The sequence below is a fragment of the Daphnia pulex genome, chromosome 12 (assembly GCF_021134715.1).
Source record: "Daphnia pulex isolate KAP4 chromosome 12, ASM2113471v1".
Lineage (NCBI taxonomy): Eukaryota > Metazoa > Arthropoda > Branchiopoda > Diplostraca > Daphniidae > Daphnia > Daphnia pulex.
In genome coordinates, this window is record NC_060028.1 from 2,188,706 (window position 1) to 2,203,810 (window position 15,105).

The following is a 15,105-nucleotide window of genomic DNA, read 5'->3' on the forward strand; positions in this document are numbered from 1 at the left end:
CATCCACTCAATTAATAACTAAATCCAATCAAAATTAAATTTGCTACGTTAATTGACAGAAAGATTCCCTGGTGTCTTTCGTCCTGTGGTCTAGCCGGCCAAAATCCAATAGAGGCTAAGCATAGATAATGAATCGTCTACATCTCTATAAAAGGCCCAACTCTGCGTCACATTAATACCGGGAGCCTGGAGTCACATTAATACTAGGGCGTTGGTTAAACCGGGGTTGTCGAGGCGGGGACAATCCATCTGTGCTCTGCAAACATTTCCCGTATAAACTGATCTTAGATATTTATTTGACTATTTAGGAGTGACTGCTAGTCTGCTAGGTAAAAAATATACTGTTGTGTAATTCCCCTGGGTGTTTTGAAGAATTAATAATGACTTTAACGACCGGCCGAGATTTGGTTTTTCTTAAACAGAACCTGCATTAGTCACCACAAGTTGTAATAATGGGTTTTTGGGTTTCAATAGTACGAAAAACCGGAATTTCACTGCAAGAAAAGATTTAATATTAAACAAATGTCATAGCAGTTCTATTCCTTAGGTCATACTCGCAAATGAAAAAGCAGACGACAATAAGAAAACAAAATAATAAAAAACGCCATCTATGTTCGCTATCAGAAGACATTTAAGCAGTGTATGATTTTTCCGCTAGGAATAATTTCAAGAATTTTTTCCGTCCGAATTCCGAAATAAGGCATTTCAGCAGCATTTTGGTCAGCTTGCCCAGGAAACGGTTGACGAAATTTGTCAATACAACGCAACTTGTCAAACTTTCTAAAGAAAAGTATCCAATGACGAGGGTTTTTCCCGAATTTTTTGTTATTTTTCCGGTTTTCCGGGCCTTTCCCGGACTTTTCAGGCAAGTGAACCACCAAAAACAAAGAGTTAGTAATACCCCTGCGGTGGACGACTTAATACCACAGAAAAACCTAGAACAATTAAAGGTCGTGTTGAAATTTTATAGTTTATTTTATTGAGTAGGAGGAGATTACACACTTTTTTAAAATACTAAATACAACATCCCGTTAAAACCTATGCTCACAAGTCATTAGAAACGGACGGTTTGCGAAATCCAGTTAATATAGTGATTAACACGAGTGTAAAGACCAGGTAAGCGAGGACGAGCGCATCCGATTCCGGCGCTGACGACGCCAACCAGCTGATGACGTCCGTCTTTCTTAATCATCAACGGACCACCGCTATCACCCTGTAAATTCAGTTTGATTTAGTAAGCTCAATAAGCAAAAATATTCCAATCCTTTTTACTTGACAAGAATCTTTGCCGCCATTTTCAAGACCGGCGCACAAAGCCGAGTTGATGATGGTTAGCGATTTCTTCTCGTCTTTGTACCATTGCTGGCAATCCTTGTTAGCCAAAATGGGCACGTCAACCTTCTGCAGTGTGTTGGCTCTTTTTCCACCTGACATTGCGACAATAGATGATTTTTAAAAAATTCTTCAAATAAGAAAATGCTTTGACATACCATTTTTAACCTCATCGTTCCACCCCCAACCGGCCACGGTGGCCAGCAGTCCAGCGAATGAATCTGCATCTGGGTTAGGTAAACAGGCCGGCTGAACGCGGTCGCTCCATTGCACGTCGCCATCGACATTAATGAGGGCGATGTCATCGGCCAATTGGCGAGTCACGTACGACGGATGCATGACGATCTGGTTGACTCGAAACAATTTCGTTTGTTGACTGTCGGCCCCCAGGAGGTTGTGCTCAGCCACACTCACTTGAATCTGCGGTGCTCTGCGACTGAATGTTCATATTCCAATTAGTTTACCATTAATTAAAAATTAAATCAAACATGGAAAGAATAAAATAAGAGTGTTTTTTTCTGTTATTCCGGTTTATACTTAAGGACGCAATGGGCTGCAGTGAGAATCCATCGCTTGCTGATGAGCGCACCGCCACAAAAATGCTCACCACTCTGTCCAGCACGTAGAAATTTCAGCGACACCATCCTGCAATATAGTGAATAAGAATTAAAACACCAATCAATCTTTGAAGTCTAATTTTATTTAGGGCCACAAAGGAAATGGAATTCACCAAGGGAATTCTCCTTCCACAGCGTCAATGCCGTTGACGATTCGCCCGTTCCTGAATTTCGATATCCCGCAGTCAACGTCGGCCACTGAATCAAATAAAACGAGCAATTAGGAAACAATAAAATTTAATCCGAAATTTAATCGTGAAATACTGTTGACGAAAGCATCCAGTGGCTGGAAATAAAGGAAACCAATGATCACTAAAATGAATTGCATCTTGTTACAAGACCGGTGATTAGTTAGGCGACGTCGAATCAGATTGAAATCTGTTGGCTGTTGAAGGTGTCGTTGTCTTGAATCAACTGACACGGAGCACCTTTATATCACCCGTGAAACACCGAGCCGAATGAGCGGGCAGCTGAAAGTGATTTGGAAGCAAGGGCGGGAGTATATAGGAAGTTCAAAAAATGAACTTGTTGCTCAAGAAAGGAATAGAGGAAGAAGTTAAAAAGGCCCATCTCTTGTTTGGGGTTTTCAAGGCTTTTCCAGTTTTCCAACTACGACCTGCACGAGATATCTAAGGATATTGTACAGACACGTAAATATTCGGGAATCAAATGTATGTCATCGCTACCATCATGTCTTTTCCCGGTTTCAACTGTCAAGGACGCTGGTACCGCGTTACGTTGCTCAACTGTAAGGTGATGTAAGTCGTCTTCGATGAGTCATTAATAAAGCGTCAATGATTACTGATCTTCGATCAATAACCATGTAGCCAAGAGTATATAGCTTTGAAGTGGTGCTGCACCAATGCTACTTATCTTCTAGCAGCGCATCTCTTCATTGCGTTATCCGTTAAAGTTAAGTTGTTGTTTCTGAAGTAATAATGGTCAGTATAAGATGAGTCAGTAAGTTCCATAAATTCAATTGCATCGGTTAAAATAAACCATGTCAGTGATGTAACCAATTGCATTCGTTTTCTGCTACATAATTAGGTTCGAAATGTCATAAAAATGCTACAGGTTTAAAGCTAATAAAAAGGCGTCATTAAATGATAAAATGAGATAATCTACCAACCTAATGCGCTGTCACTTTCCTTCAACACGACGATGAGGATGTCGGCATTTTCTTCAGAGTCATCTTGACTTTCGGCATAAATTTCTAGACAAATCAAGGAGCCCATATACAATTATCCTCGTGATCAAAAGCTCGGGGTTTTCCCACAAGTTAGACCTAGTAGAGTACACAGCAATAAATCAATAACCAGCAGCCGAGAGCCTCTCTTGGCGATAGCCGACTTTCACTTTCACCTCCATCCGCTTCCTGCCGACATACCGGATGTCTCCAATGCGCTGCCCGCATCGATTTCAATCAACTTGAATGCGCATCATCCAACAAGTTGGGACAATGCTATCTAAGAAAAAAAATAAAATAAAACAACACACAAGTACGTCACACAATCAAGGAGAGACACACCAAATAAAAAAACAAAATCGACACAACTAATATTTGTAATATTTATATCGACTCGTCAAGGCTCCTGGACAAGAAATCGAAACAAAACACGCGCGCAGCATATGTGAAAATAAAAAAAGAAAAATACGTGACAAAGTCGGAGAAATTGAAAAAAATACAGGCCAAGGCTTTGGTTTGTAATGAATTAGTAGTATAGTAGTGGTGGTGGTGCAATCTACAACACACGAGAGACTGCGACGACCAACCCCCCTCCCCCTCCAAAAAACAAACAAACAATTGGAATCATTTCTTCTCTATAAATGCCAAAGGGGTCAAAGATATTCCGGGACAGCCATAAATACAAGAAGATAAAAAAAAGGGAAGAAAAAACACACATTATACATTATAAGACGATGGCACAACAACCGCGTGATGTCGCTGACTTGGCGCACGAGGTACACGTCAACCCCAAAAAAAATGGACCTGAATTTTGTTATTTTTTTTTAGTTTGAATGACGTCAAAAAAGATATGGCTGGTGGGTGGGTGGAAAAACTTGTCTTTCTAAATATATGCCAAACTGCATATTATATAATGATATATATACATAATTAATACATTGTGTACGTGTGCATCTGTTTGTGTGTATAAATTAAACGGGGGATAAATTTTGCACGGCCACAATGAACCCAAAAAAACCCAAAAATTTGGGATATTATTTTTCTGTTATTCAACACATGGGGGGTATATAGGATCAACGATATAGAGGTAAATTGGCCAGTGTACAGGTTATATTCATTTTGAAAACCTGACTAGAAAAAAACGATTCCGGCCACAACATTTTGGGATACGAAATAATAAAACGTTTAACACAAATATTTCACTAAACAGGAAAAGGAGAAAACTTAGGACAAACCTCTTTTTAAATATTTCATGAATGAATCAAGAGGAGGGGAAAACGAAATTTGGTTTTCGGAACGGTCAAAGACACAACAAAATTTAAGACTAGTGGGGTAGTTAGGATATTGGTGGTGTTGGCGGTGTAGTAGTTTTAAATAGTTCGACAAACTTTGTTTTTTTCTTTTACGTTAGGATTCAGGATCAACCGATGCCGAGTCGGTGGCCGTTTCATCTCGAACGGGATGGCCCGTACTGAGATCGATGTACAAAGCATCTTCGTCTTCTTCTTCATCGTCGTCGCTGCCTGGCTGGTTTTTCGTTTTCTCGTCGTAGACGATTTCCGGCTCCGTTCCAGCCACTTCAGGGTTCACCGGTTCTGACCAAATTTCCAGGTTGGAGCATTTCCAATAACTTTCCGGCAACTTGGCGGCCTTGCGGCCCTTCAACTGGAAGTGCAGCCCAATGTGCTCGGAGAGTTCCTCCTGAATCATCACCGTGAAATCGCAGAAATTGCAGCGGAAACTGCCCGTCGCGCCGTTGGCCGCGTGATGGTCGATGTGACTAATCAGATCCTCCTGGTTGCCACACCTGTACGGGCAGTACTGGCAAGAAAACGGCTGCTGGACGCTCTGGTGTTGAACGGAACGCAACTTGTCCTGCAGCCAAATGTGTTGCCGGTCGGCCGTCGATAGCGGCTGCTCGGGCAATTGAATCGTCGGGACGGTGGTTGTCGGTGGTAGCTCGTGGGTTTCGACGTCCATGGCTTCGTCGGCCGTCGTTTCGCCACCGGCGGCCGTCTCGCTCTCGTCGTGCCTCTTCATGTGCTGCAGGAAATTGGTGTAGTACTTGACGGCGTAGTCGCAACGGTCGCAACGGTAGCGCTGCTTGGAGCCGTGCAAATTGGAATGGACTTTGAACTGCTCCTTCTTCTCGAAGCTGGACGGGCACTTGGAACACTGGAACCGTTTCAGCGGCTTCGTATTGTTGTCCGTCGTCGACGTCTCGGCCGTCAGCTCGTCCTCGTCTTCCGTCTGGTGCAGGTGGTGCAGGTGCAGCTTCTCGTGTTTCGTCAAATTGTCCTGGGCCTTGACGGCGTAGTTGCAGAAGCGGCAGCGAAACGGACCATTGCCACCGTGCAAAGAAATGTGATACTGCAGCGCTTTGCTGTCCGGGTCGAATCGAGCCGGACACAGCGGGCAATTGGCCCAAGTCTTTTCGGCAGTGATGGCAATTGGACTGGGTTTCACTTCCGATTCCTTCCGGCTGGTCAAATCTATCGCTCCTTCCTCCTCATCCGCACTGCTGTTGGGTTGGACGGCCAAAATGCGCGGCTGCGGATGCTGTTCAGACGCGCCGTGATGTTCCACCAGCACCTAATTCATCAAATCAGCTGTCAGATTTAAATTTAAAATGAAAATTTAAAACCAAATCAAGTACCTTGGTCCTCTCTTGATATTCGCGACTGTGGACCTTCCAATGGGCCAGCAGGTGGTTTTCTTGGCGGGCCGTATAAGAGCAGACGTCACAGCGGAAGGCCAGTTTGACTCCGTGAAAGCGTTGGTGAATCAGGAGCTCCGTCTCGACCAGAAAACGGGCCGGGCAATGAGCGCAAAAGTGTAACTTTTTCCCGCCGTCATCTTTGGCGTCTTCGCCGGCCCGGCCCAGCAGCAAATCCAATTTCGGTTGAGGGGCGGCACTTCCGGACGACGAGAGCGACGAACAAGATTCTTCCGCTTCTTTGCCAACCAGGGTCGAGGCTTCTCCCCCCGTTTTGAAACCCGCCACTCCGGCCAATTGGCGCAACTGCTCCTCGTCGGATCTCGAAGGATCGGCCAGGGCGTGGATGATGCCCAGCACGTTCTGGTGGACTTTGACGTGGGCCGACAAGACGCCGGCGTTGTTGCACCGGTAATTGCACATTGAGCAGGCGTGCATGTTGTCGCCACCGCCTCCGGCGGCGCTGCTGCCCGGCTTGGTCTGGTGTCTCTTCTCGTGCTCCTGGATGTTGGCCTTGCGGACGTTGACGTGCGGGCAGTGGCGGCACTTGAACATTTTGTAAAATTTCGACCCCCGCGACACCCACGTCAGCGGAATGTCCAGCAGCGAAACCGTGGCAGAGTCCGGCAGACGGGCGATCGTGTTGGGATCCAGGCCCAGGTGGGTGTAACCCTCCGAGCCGATTCCGCTGCTGGATGCGGCCGCGACAGCCGAGGAAGACGAGCAGGCCGAGATGGGCGTGGGCGAATGATCTTCAGCAGCGGCCACCATCACTTCGTCGTCCGCCATTTCAATGGCTTCAGCGGCTTCAGCTTCCGCCTCGGCTTCCGACCCGATGGCATCCGAATCGGACGCGTAGTTTTCACCGTCCAGGAGGCCGACGGGCGGCAGACCGTGGACGCTGAGGTGTTGGTTCAGCAAATGCCTCCGGCTGACATTGTAGGAGCATTGCGAACACTTGTAAGGTGCACCCCGCGGCCGGTGGAACTGCCGGTGGTAAACGTATTGGCTCTTGTTGTCACTGACGTACGGGCAAGAGCTGCAACGGAATCTTCTCCCGGAACTCGACTGTTCCGCGGTGTGGCTCTGCTATTTGAATGAGTTAAAACGTTAACTTTCAGTTTCAAATGGACAAATATGTTAATACAATCGCACCTTTTCGACGCTGCAAGAAAGTTGGCCGGAAGAATCCAATTTCAAATCGTGCATGCCGTGCAGTACGAGATGCTGGGCCAGTTCCCTACAGAAATCGAATAAGATAATGAATAAAATATTTAAAGTTAATCGATTACTGTTAATTGAATTAATAGTACGCACTGTTTATCGGTGACGAAAAATGGGCAGATGGGACAGCGGATGGGCCGACCCGATCCCGTTTTGTGATGTTGCCGGTGAACTTCAATGTCCGTCAGACTTTTGCAAGCAAACGGGCAAATGGCACACGAATACTGTTGCACATCCGCGTGCATCATGTAACCTGCTAATCACAAAAAAATGATTGAATTCGACAAATTAATAAAAAATTAAAATTAAAAAACACGTACCCATGGAATCTTCGTCGGGAAGTGGGCTTTCTCTTTTGGCCGTTTTCTTGCCGGCCCTGCCATTGAGAGGCGAGATGGACAAATCGTCACCTTCACGACTCAATTCCGGTCCGTCTTCATCCGTCACTCGATTTTCAATGACTTGGATGTTGCCATTGTGTTTCAAACGGCAATGGCGCTGTTATAACAAAACATCATTCAAAGATTAGACGGGAATCTAATTGGCATTTAGTCCTAACTAAACTAAAAACAAATAATAATCTTCTGCAAAAAACTAAAAACGTTCACACTTCTAATCATTCCTATCTATTGGGAAGGACAAACGGAAAATAAATCAAAAGTTAGCCAATCAGAAAAATTAAAAAAAGGAAAAGAGAGAGAAAAACCTGAATCACATGTTTCCAATTGGAAACTTGATTGCAGACTCCACACCGAAAAGCGGGCGCCGTGGAAGTTGAAGAACCTCCTCCTCCTCCTCCTCCGCCGGAAGAGAGAAGGAAGCCGGCGGCGGCGGCGGGTGGCGGTGGTGGCAAAAGAGTGGCCAAGCTGCCAGGCTCACCCATGGCCATCTGGCCGCCGCTCGTCAGCCCAGTGGATGAAACCGACAGGGAAGGACTGCTGTGATTAGTACCGACACCCGATGGATGATAGTGAGCGCTTCGAATGTGTTGCAAGACCGTCTCCCGGTTATGATCCCTGTTGATTGAATTGATCCACGTTTTTTTTTGGTTTTTTAGAAAGAAAAGTGGAGAGAGAGAAAGAAAAGTTAGCCACCAATCACCACAACCAATCACCTTTTTGAGTTAGTTTCAAGTTATTATTATTACATCAATTAGTTTAATGCCGTTTGCCATTTTGATTAGTTTCTAAGGTCCCCAATTTGTTTTAAATAATTTGGACAGGACGGAAACACCGAGAAGGGGGTGAGAAAATACCCTAATGACACTCTGCCAGTTGGATCCTTTGCCACAGAGGCCGCACGAGAAATTGTCCCGTCTCGTGTGTTTGGCCATGTGGGCCAACACCATTCGCTTATCTTTGTGCCTAATTAGTCAGACACGTTTTTTATCATAAAACTTGCGCAACATTTTCACAAAATTTGTTGGTAAAATCATTTTTTTAAAAATCCTTAACATGCCTTATTCAATTTAAAAATTAAAATTAGCGCCGAAATCAAATCAGGATCGACTTACTTGAAAACGCAGCGTTTGCATTTCCAGATGGTCCGTCGTGGATTGGTGCTGGCGCCGCTGGTCGATTTGGTGGGCGACGGATATTCCGTCGTCAAGTGCTGAGAATCTTCCGGGTGGATGGCATTGAGCGACGGAAGCTGGCGGATGGCGGGAGGTGGCGGTAAGAGACTGGAGGCGATACTGGCCAGCGAAGTGGCCAACGAAACGGCGGACAAATTGAACGGCAGCGACTCTACGGAGGTGGAAGAAGTTGCGGTGGCGGCAGGAGCCGCAACGGGAACGGGCGAAGGCACCGGCGAAGGAGATGGAGACGGCGACAAAGAATCGGTCCGTCGAGAAGAAGAAGCCGCCGCTCTGCGTCCCATTTCTTCCATGGCGAATCGTCCGTGGGTCACCGCCGGCCCTCCTGTAAAATAAGAATTAAAAAAAAAAAAAATAAAAATTTGTTGGTAAAAATTAAGGAGACAAGTCAACCGAGTTCGTTTACCCGATTCCGTGACGCGCATCATAACCAGGTAACGGTCGTACTGATCGTAATGACGTTCGCCCGAAGAGTCCAGCAAGAGAACTCGAGCCTGTGTGTGAGCCGGGTCACGGGCCGCTTTCAACTTGATGTGTTTAGTAATATCCCACCTGAATCGTTAAAATCCCCCCCAACAACAAAGAAAAGAAAAAGTTACTCATTAGCGGGCAAAGTTGAAGCACGTCCGCCAGCTGTGCTGCTGGACTCCTCACCTCCAGTTGGAGCGGTATGCGCATTGAGAACATTCGAACGGTTTCGTGTTGGTATGGCCGACCATGTGGACGTGGAAGCGAGAGGCCGTCGTGGCCCAAAAGGAGCACTGAGGGCAGCGGTAGACTCGGCGCACCGTCGAGCGGAGTTCCATCGATAACGAACCGGCGGCCGGTGCTCCAGCGCCACCCGTGACGGCCCCGATGCCAGGCGCCGTTTCGATCCCGACCAAACTGGCTTCGGAAACATCGCTTCCGGCCACGGAAGACGGCCGCTTGTTCTCTTCTTCCTCCATCATCATCATCATCATCATGGCGTCCGTTTCAGACTCGGTGTTGGACTCTTCCTCGGCCGCCATCGACTGGTTCCAGACGAAAACTTTGTTCTCCATCGGGTGCGGCTGGGCAGCGGTGGTGGCGGAAGCGGCGGATTCTTCGCTCTCCTCGTTGCTGGCCGCCTGCAGGGCCCTGGGACACTGTTTCAAATGCGAGAGGAGATCGGCTCTGGTTTTGCACCTCTGGCGGCAGTGCTGGCACCTGGACGACCAGGAAATGTTGGTGGAAACGCTGGCCGTCGCCAATGGATGACTGTCCTCACTCCGGCTGCTTTCGTTGTTGCTGCAACCGGCCAATTTCTGGGCCAGTTGATCGAGGAATCCACTTTTGCGCTTGCGGGTCTCGTCGGCCACCGCCGCCGCCGCCTTTTGGTTCTTGGCCAGCAATCCGACAGCTTCCAGGATTGATGAAGAGCTGGGCTCTTCGTCCCATTCACGCATTTGAATTTGCGGAATTTTCAGAATGGTGGCAGCAGCGGCCGGCGATGTCGTTGGCTGTCCCGACTGGGCGATCGGGATCAAATTCGGGATAGGTCGAGGGGCGTTTTTCTTGGGCGCAACCAATTCCGGCGGAGAGACGGCCAGACTGTAATTCACCGGTGACATTTGTCCACCAACATTTGTCGTTTTCATTTCGCCGTTCACTTTGCCGGCCGGCTGTCGTATCAAATCCCCATCCCCCCAGACGGGCTTGTACTGGGAGCACTGGGATCGACTCCGGCCGGTGGAGTAGAGACGTCCGTTCTTTTGCGTCAAATCGTCCGGGTGTAGGAAACCAAAATCTTCCCGATCGGCTTTCGACGAGCTGCCGGCCAGCTCCTCGTCGTGGTCAACTCCTTCCAGTTCTCCTTCGTCGTCATCGTCATCCGGCAAGGGCCGGAGGCCGCCCTGCGAGCGGGCGTCGTGTTCCATCCGCTCGAGCCGCAAGAGCTCGGCCTCGTCGGCGTCCATGGCCGTTTCGGCCGGGCTGACTTCGTTGAGCTGGTCGGAAGCACCGACCTTGTTGCGCCGACGGGCCGATCTGGCCTTGTCGGGACTCAGGTGATGATTTTGTATGTGAACCGTCAGCGACTGTTTAATGTGGGCCGTGAAGTTGCAGAGCGAGCACTGGTACATGCCGCCGCCCATGTGATTCTTGAGATGCCGGTCCAGGTTCCACTTGTAGGGCGTCCGGAATTCGCACAAGTCACATTTGATCATGGGCATCGAATGATATTTAACGTGTTTGGTGTAGCGGGCCTTGACGTGAGTCACGTAATTGCATTTCACGCACCTGAAGAACTTGAGAGAGCCACAAAAAAATTATAAGAATTAATCAAAACTGGTTGGGCCTCGATTGTGCATGTCCGTCACATCCGTCCGTCCGTCCAGGGAGTCAAGTGATGATGTTGTCTTACCTTTTTCTTGAGATGCGTGAGCCGTTCGTGGCGTTGTAACGTGACTCGGGAGCGAGTAGTAAAGTCGCAAACGGAGCACTTGAAATCACCACCGGCCGTGATGGGCAGTGGCGCCGACTGGCGGCCAGTCCTCCCACCACCCAATTTGCCGCCCCTGCCACCACCGACTCCACCACCATCTTCTTCTTCGTCCATCATGAGAGCGGCTTCCTCGGCTTCGAATTCTTCCATGTCTTCCATGTCCTCTTCCGGCATGGCCGGCTCCTCATCATCGTCGGATTGGCGAGCGATTCCAGCCGCTCGATGATTGTTGTTCGTTCCTTGGCTCTTGAAAGTGGATGGCACCGGTGGCGCCATCTATCCAACCAGAGACATTCAATACATCAAATAATGAAATATACAAAAAGCGTTCTACTATACTCCTATCCAGCTAGCTAGCTCTCGTCTTGGCGGTGGGATGAGATAAGGCTTCTTATCGGAATAGGAGGAGGAAGTCGAAGAAAATAAAAACCCAGAAAAGACAAAAGAGAAACGGGAGAGAGAATTTAATGAAGAGTTTACAATTCGGGAGCACGTTTTTTCTTTCTTTCTTTTCTTTTTTGTTGTCTAGAGTTGGTGAAACGCAACTGGTGGTGATTGTTAACCATCATCATCCTCTTTGTCGGTTCAGATCACGATCCTTTTTTTTTTCAATCAAGGTCGAGTCAAGACATAAAGAAAGAATCAGGATTTTCTTGAATCCAATCACGCGGGAAGGTGGCAATGGCGCTGTTACTGCTATCTCTCCTTTCTCTCTCTCTCTCCCGTCCGTCTCAGGTTGTTTACACCTTAGGATGGCCTTTAAGTTTCTGCTGCAAAAGTCTTATCGCGTCTCACGAGACGACCTGGATCCATTTCATTCCGTCGTCGTCAAGAGTTTCTTATCATGTGAAAACAAGGCACGTTAAAAAAAGAAAAAGAAGAGATAGGTAGGTAGGAAAAAACTAAAATAAAAAAGGTGGACGTGCTGGTCCATTCCGCTCCCACCTGATGACTCTCTGCGGTGTGAGGCCGGGCGCGCCACCCGCCAACTGATTACGCGGCCGAGGCATTCCACCTCACGTCTAGAGAATAGTCTTTTGTTTTTCATCTCTTTCTTAGTCTACGATTTTTCGGTTCACCTTTTATTTCTTTTCAAAATAAAAATTGGGAATTGGAGTCTAGCCAAGTTCCATCAACTTTGGTCAAAGGTAGAGAAAAGTATAATATCAAAAGTGTTTGGTTCCATCGCCCAAAAAACAATGGGAAAAAGGTGCAAGATGACGGCATTTGTGTGCAATGTTACACTCGACTTTCTGGCGGAGCACAGCCAATAAGCTGAGGGGGGGAGCGACCAGGTATCGATGGATAGAGAGACCCAAACGGCAATAAGAAACCGATTGAAACCGCCGCCTTCCGCTTCTATAGCCCAGCCGCGTCACGTTGCTAACACACACACACACACAGAGTGAAGGCAGTGTACACGTCCGAGAAGAGCTTGGCCCAAAGAGGATGTGTGTGTGTAGGTTTTCTGTAACTAGTCCATCCTCTGTGAGTGAGAGAGAGTCCGACCTCTCTCACATTATCAAAGCAGGAAACCCTCACTGGCTGACTCCCCAAAAGAGCCGGAGGAATGCGCCACTACTAGCAGGACTATAACACATTCCCGATATTCACTTTTCAAATGGAAAAAATAAAAATAAAAAAAATTTCGGGAGTCGTTTTACCTTTTTGTTATCCAATTGGTTTGATTTGTGTGTCAGTGTTGGTTGGCCGGGATCGCTGGGACCGAGAGGAGGATTCTGGATTACAACACGAGAGGAAAGCTCGACTGCAACTAACCCGCTGGCCTCGTCCAGCTCTCTGCTCTGCTCTGCTCTCTGTGTGTACACACCCTCCCTTCCAGAGCAGAGGACCGCCTCCTCCTCCTCCTCCTCCTCTAGGAGGGTTCGTCAGAGAGAGCAGAGCCCCTCACAGCCGAATGTGCGTGGTGCAGGAGCCACGTCACCCGGTGACGCTCACGCGACATGCAACCCTCAATACTCTCCGGGAAAAAAAGCAAAAAAAAACCCAAAAAGATGTTTCTCTTTTTCGGCCTGTTATCGTAGGAGAAAAAAAAGAGTCTTTGAAAAAGTCATCCACATCCACCGTCAACCACAGGATCCTGCGTTGCATGGCGCTTCCCGGCGGCCGCCGCCTTCCATCCAACATTTATCAAAATGTAACAACGGCGCTGCAAGGAATGTTTTTCAAGTTTGTTTTTTTTTCCTATCTCTCTCTTATTTTAAATATCCGCCAGATAAGAGCCAACGTCTATTCCTTGGTGTTTTTTTCAGACGATTGTGAAACCCCCCCCCAAAAAATTTGTGTTCAGGTGCGGTCGCCAGAGGACCGCCACCTGTACAGGTGTCTGAACGGCAACTCATTATCAAAACACTGTGCAGCAGCAAAGCTGCATTCGTCGTGGTGCTGTCCAAACCCTATACACATTTTTAGACATTTCTCTATCCCGACACACATCTGCCTAACGCACCTGCTTCAACAAAAACAAGAGCAATACAAAAGAAGCCATATATACCCGAGTGAGAGCGTCTGGAAAATGTACAGAGAGAGAAGATATCGATCGTGAGTCTTCTTCTTCAACAACCTTTTCTAGAAGGAATAGCTAGTATAAGAGAGAAGGAAGGAAAACGTAGATACTACACACATATACTGTACCAGTGGTGTGTGTGTGTGTGTGGTGGTTTTGAGAGCCAGCAAAGACTAGCGGATGGCGTGATGGCGCGGGCGCCGGAAGATTTGGATCAATAAGCTTTTGGGGACGACCCCACCCACCCCCTACCACTAGCAACCAACATGGAAGACCTACACACTGCTATACTAACAACTAAAAGTCAGGTGTGAGCTTCGACTTGTCTGCTGGTAGACTCTCCTACCAGCATCAAGAATCAATCAACTGCTAAATAAGGTCACATGATTATTTCAAAAGAGGTAAGGAACACACACACAACAACGTTGCCATGGGAGACGGGATTTTTCTCTCTTTCCATCCCACACACACACACAGAGATAAAAGGAGAGAAAAAATAAAAATCATTGGCAAACGAAATAAAAAAGAGAGCGGCGCCATGTCTTTTCTTGTGTGGAGGATCGTCTGGAATTGGAAACACACACACACACACGACGAGTCTCTTTTAAAAAGAAGCTAAGAGAAGAGAGAAAAAAGGTTGGTCTTCTTCTGGCTCTGGAGCCAGCATCAGAAATAGAGCAGCAGCCGCCAGCAGAAAATGGTTGTTTTTCTTTTATTTTTATTTTTCTCTCTTTGCTTCCTTGCTGGCTGCTGCTGCTGCTGCTGCCTGGCGTCGTTACACACCCGACACACACACACAGAGAGAGACTATACAGCAGGAACGTGAAGAGGTTATCTGGAACCCGACATTATAAAAAGAGGCCAGCAGCAGCAGCAGCAACTAACACACACAACGATCGATGATGTCCATTTATACAATACCACGTGGTATTTTTCTGCCCGTAATCAACTATCAGATGGAATCGCAAAAAAAAGTTTCTTACCTGTCCACAGGTCGGCGTTATAATAATCCCAGCAGCAGCAGCACTCGACAATATTTGTTGATCTGATATTCTAATTCTTTCAGCAGCCAGCAACAGCGACGTGTGTTACGTCCAAGAAGCTCCGGCTACGACTGGAAGGCCTCTGGTTTTAGCTCGTTGGTTGGCCGCCCTTTTGGTGAGTGGGGTGTTCCTCCTCCGCCCTCAGGGTATACACACCGTGTAGCACAGCAGGTCACGCTCCTACAAAGAGGAGGAAGAGATCCCTTTCGGCCAAATTTTATTTTTGGGGGGATTTTTCCATTTGTTTGGACCTTGAAAGATTATCAACCTCTTCCCCAAATTAATTTTAATTGCATTTAAATCTACGAGCGAAATGATTTCGAATTGTTTTTGGGTTGGATATTATTTCAGGAAACCACTTGGAAAAATTCCCAACGAAAAAGAAGGTAATCATGGCCGCTA

General features: G+C 47.3%; 2 protein-coding genes across 13 annotated transcripts; both read right to left on the reverse strand.

Annotated features, from left to right (window-relative positions):
* Positions 1-956: 956 nt before the first annotated feature.
* Positions 957-2,573, reverse strand: LOC124209410 (anionic trypsin-1-like). The gene is made up of 6 exons (XM_046607382.1): positions 2,214-2,573; positions 2,063-2,147; positions 1,870-1,977; positions 1,491-1,768; positions 1,273-1,427; positions 957-1,213 (listed from the first exon to the last, which is right to left on the reverse strand). The coding sequence occupies exons 1-6, from the start codon at positions 2,275-2,277 to the stop codon at positions 1,055-1,057; spliced, it is 849 nt and encodes a 282-aa protein (XP_046463338.1). The 5' UTR covers positions 2,278-2,573; the 3' UTR covers positions 957-1,054.
* A 923-nt stretch (positions 2,574-3,496) lies between these two features.
* Positions 3,497-14,782, reverse strand: LOC124209404 (zinc finger protein Xfin-like). 12 transcript variants are annotated; one of them, XM_046607364.1, is made up of 13 exons: positions 12,798-13,819; positions 12,079-12,723; positions 11,473-11,971; positions 11,053-11,409; positions 9,324-10,936; positions 9,076-9,221; positions 8,589-8,994; positions 7,782-8,091; positions 7,396-7,573; positions 7,169-7,331; positions 7,007-7,091; positions 5,792-6,940; positions 3,497-5,727 (listed from the first exon to the last, which is right to left on the reverse strand). In XM_046607364.1, exons 4-13 carry the CDS (start codon positions 11,407-11,409, stop codon positions 4,543-4,545), a joined length of 5,592 nt encoding a protein of 1,863 aa, XP_046463320.1. In that variant the 5' UTR covers positions 11,473-11,971; positions 12,079-12,723; positions 12,798-13,819; the 3' UTR covers positions 3,497-4,542. The 12 variants fall into 12 exon arrangements, with proteins under 12 accessions (XP_046463320.1, XP_046463321.1, XP_046463319.1 ...); XM_046607365.1 differs by lacking the exon at positions 12,079-12,723 and having other exon boundaries at positions 11,473-11,520; XM_046607363.1 differs by having other exon boundaries at positions 11,473-12,723.
* Positions 14,783-15,105: the final 323 nt, after the last annotated feature.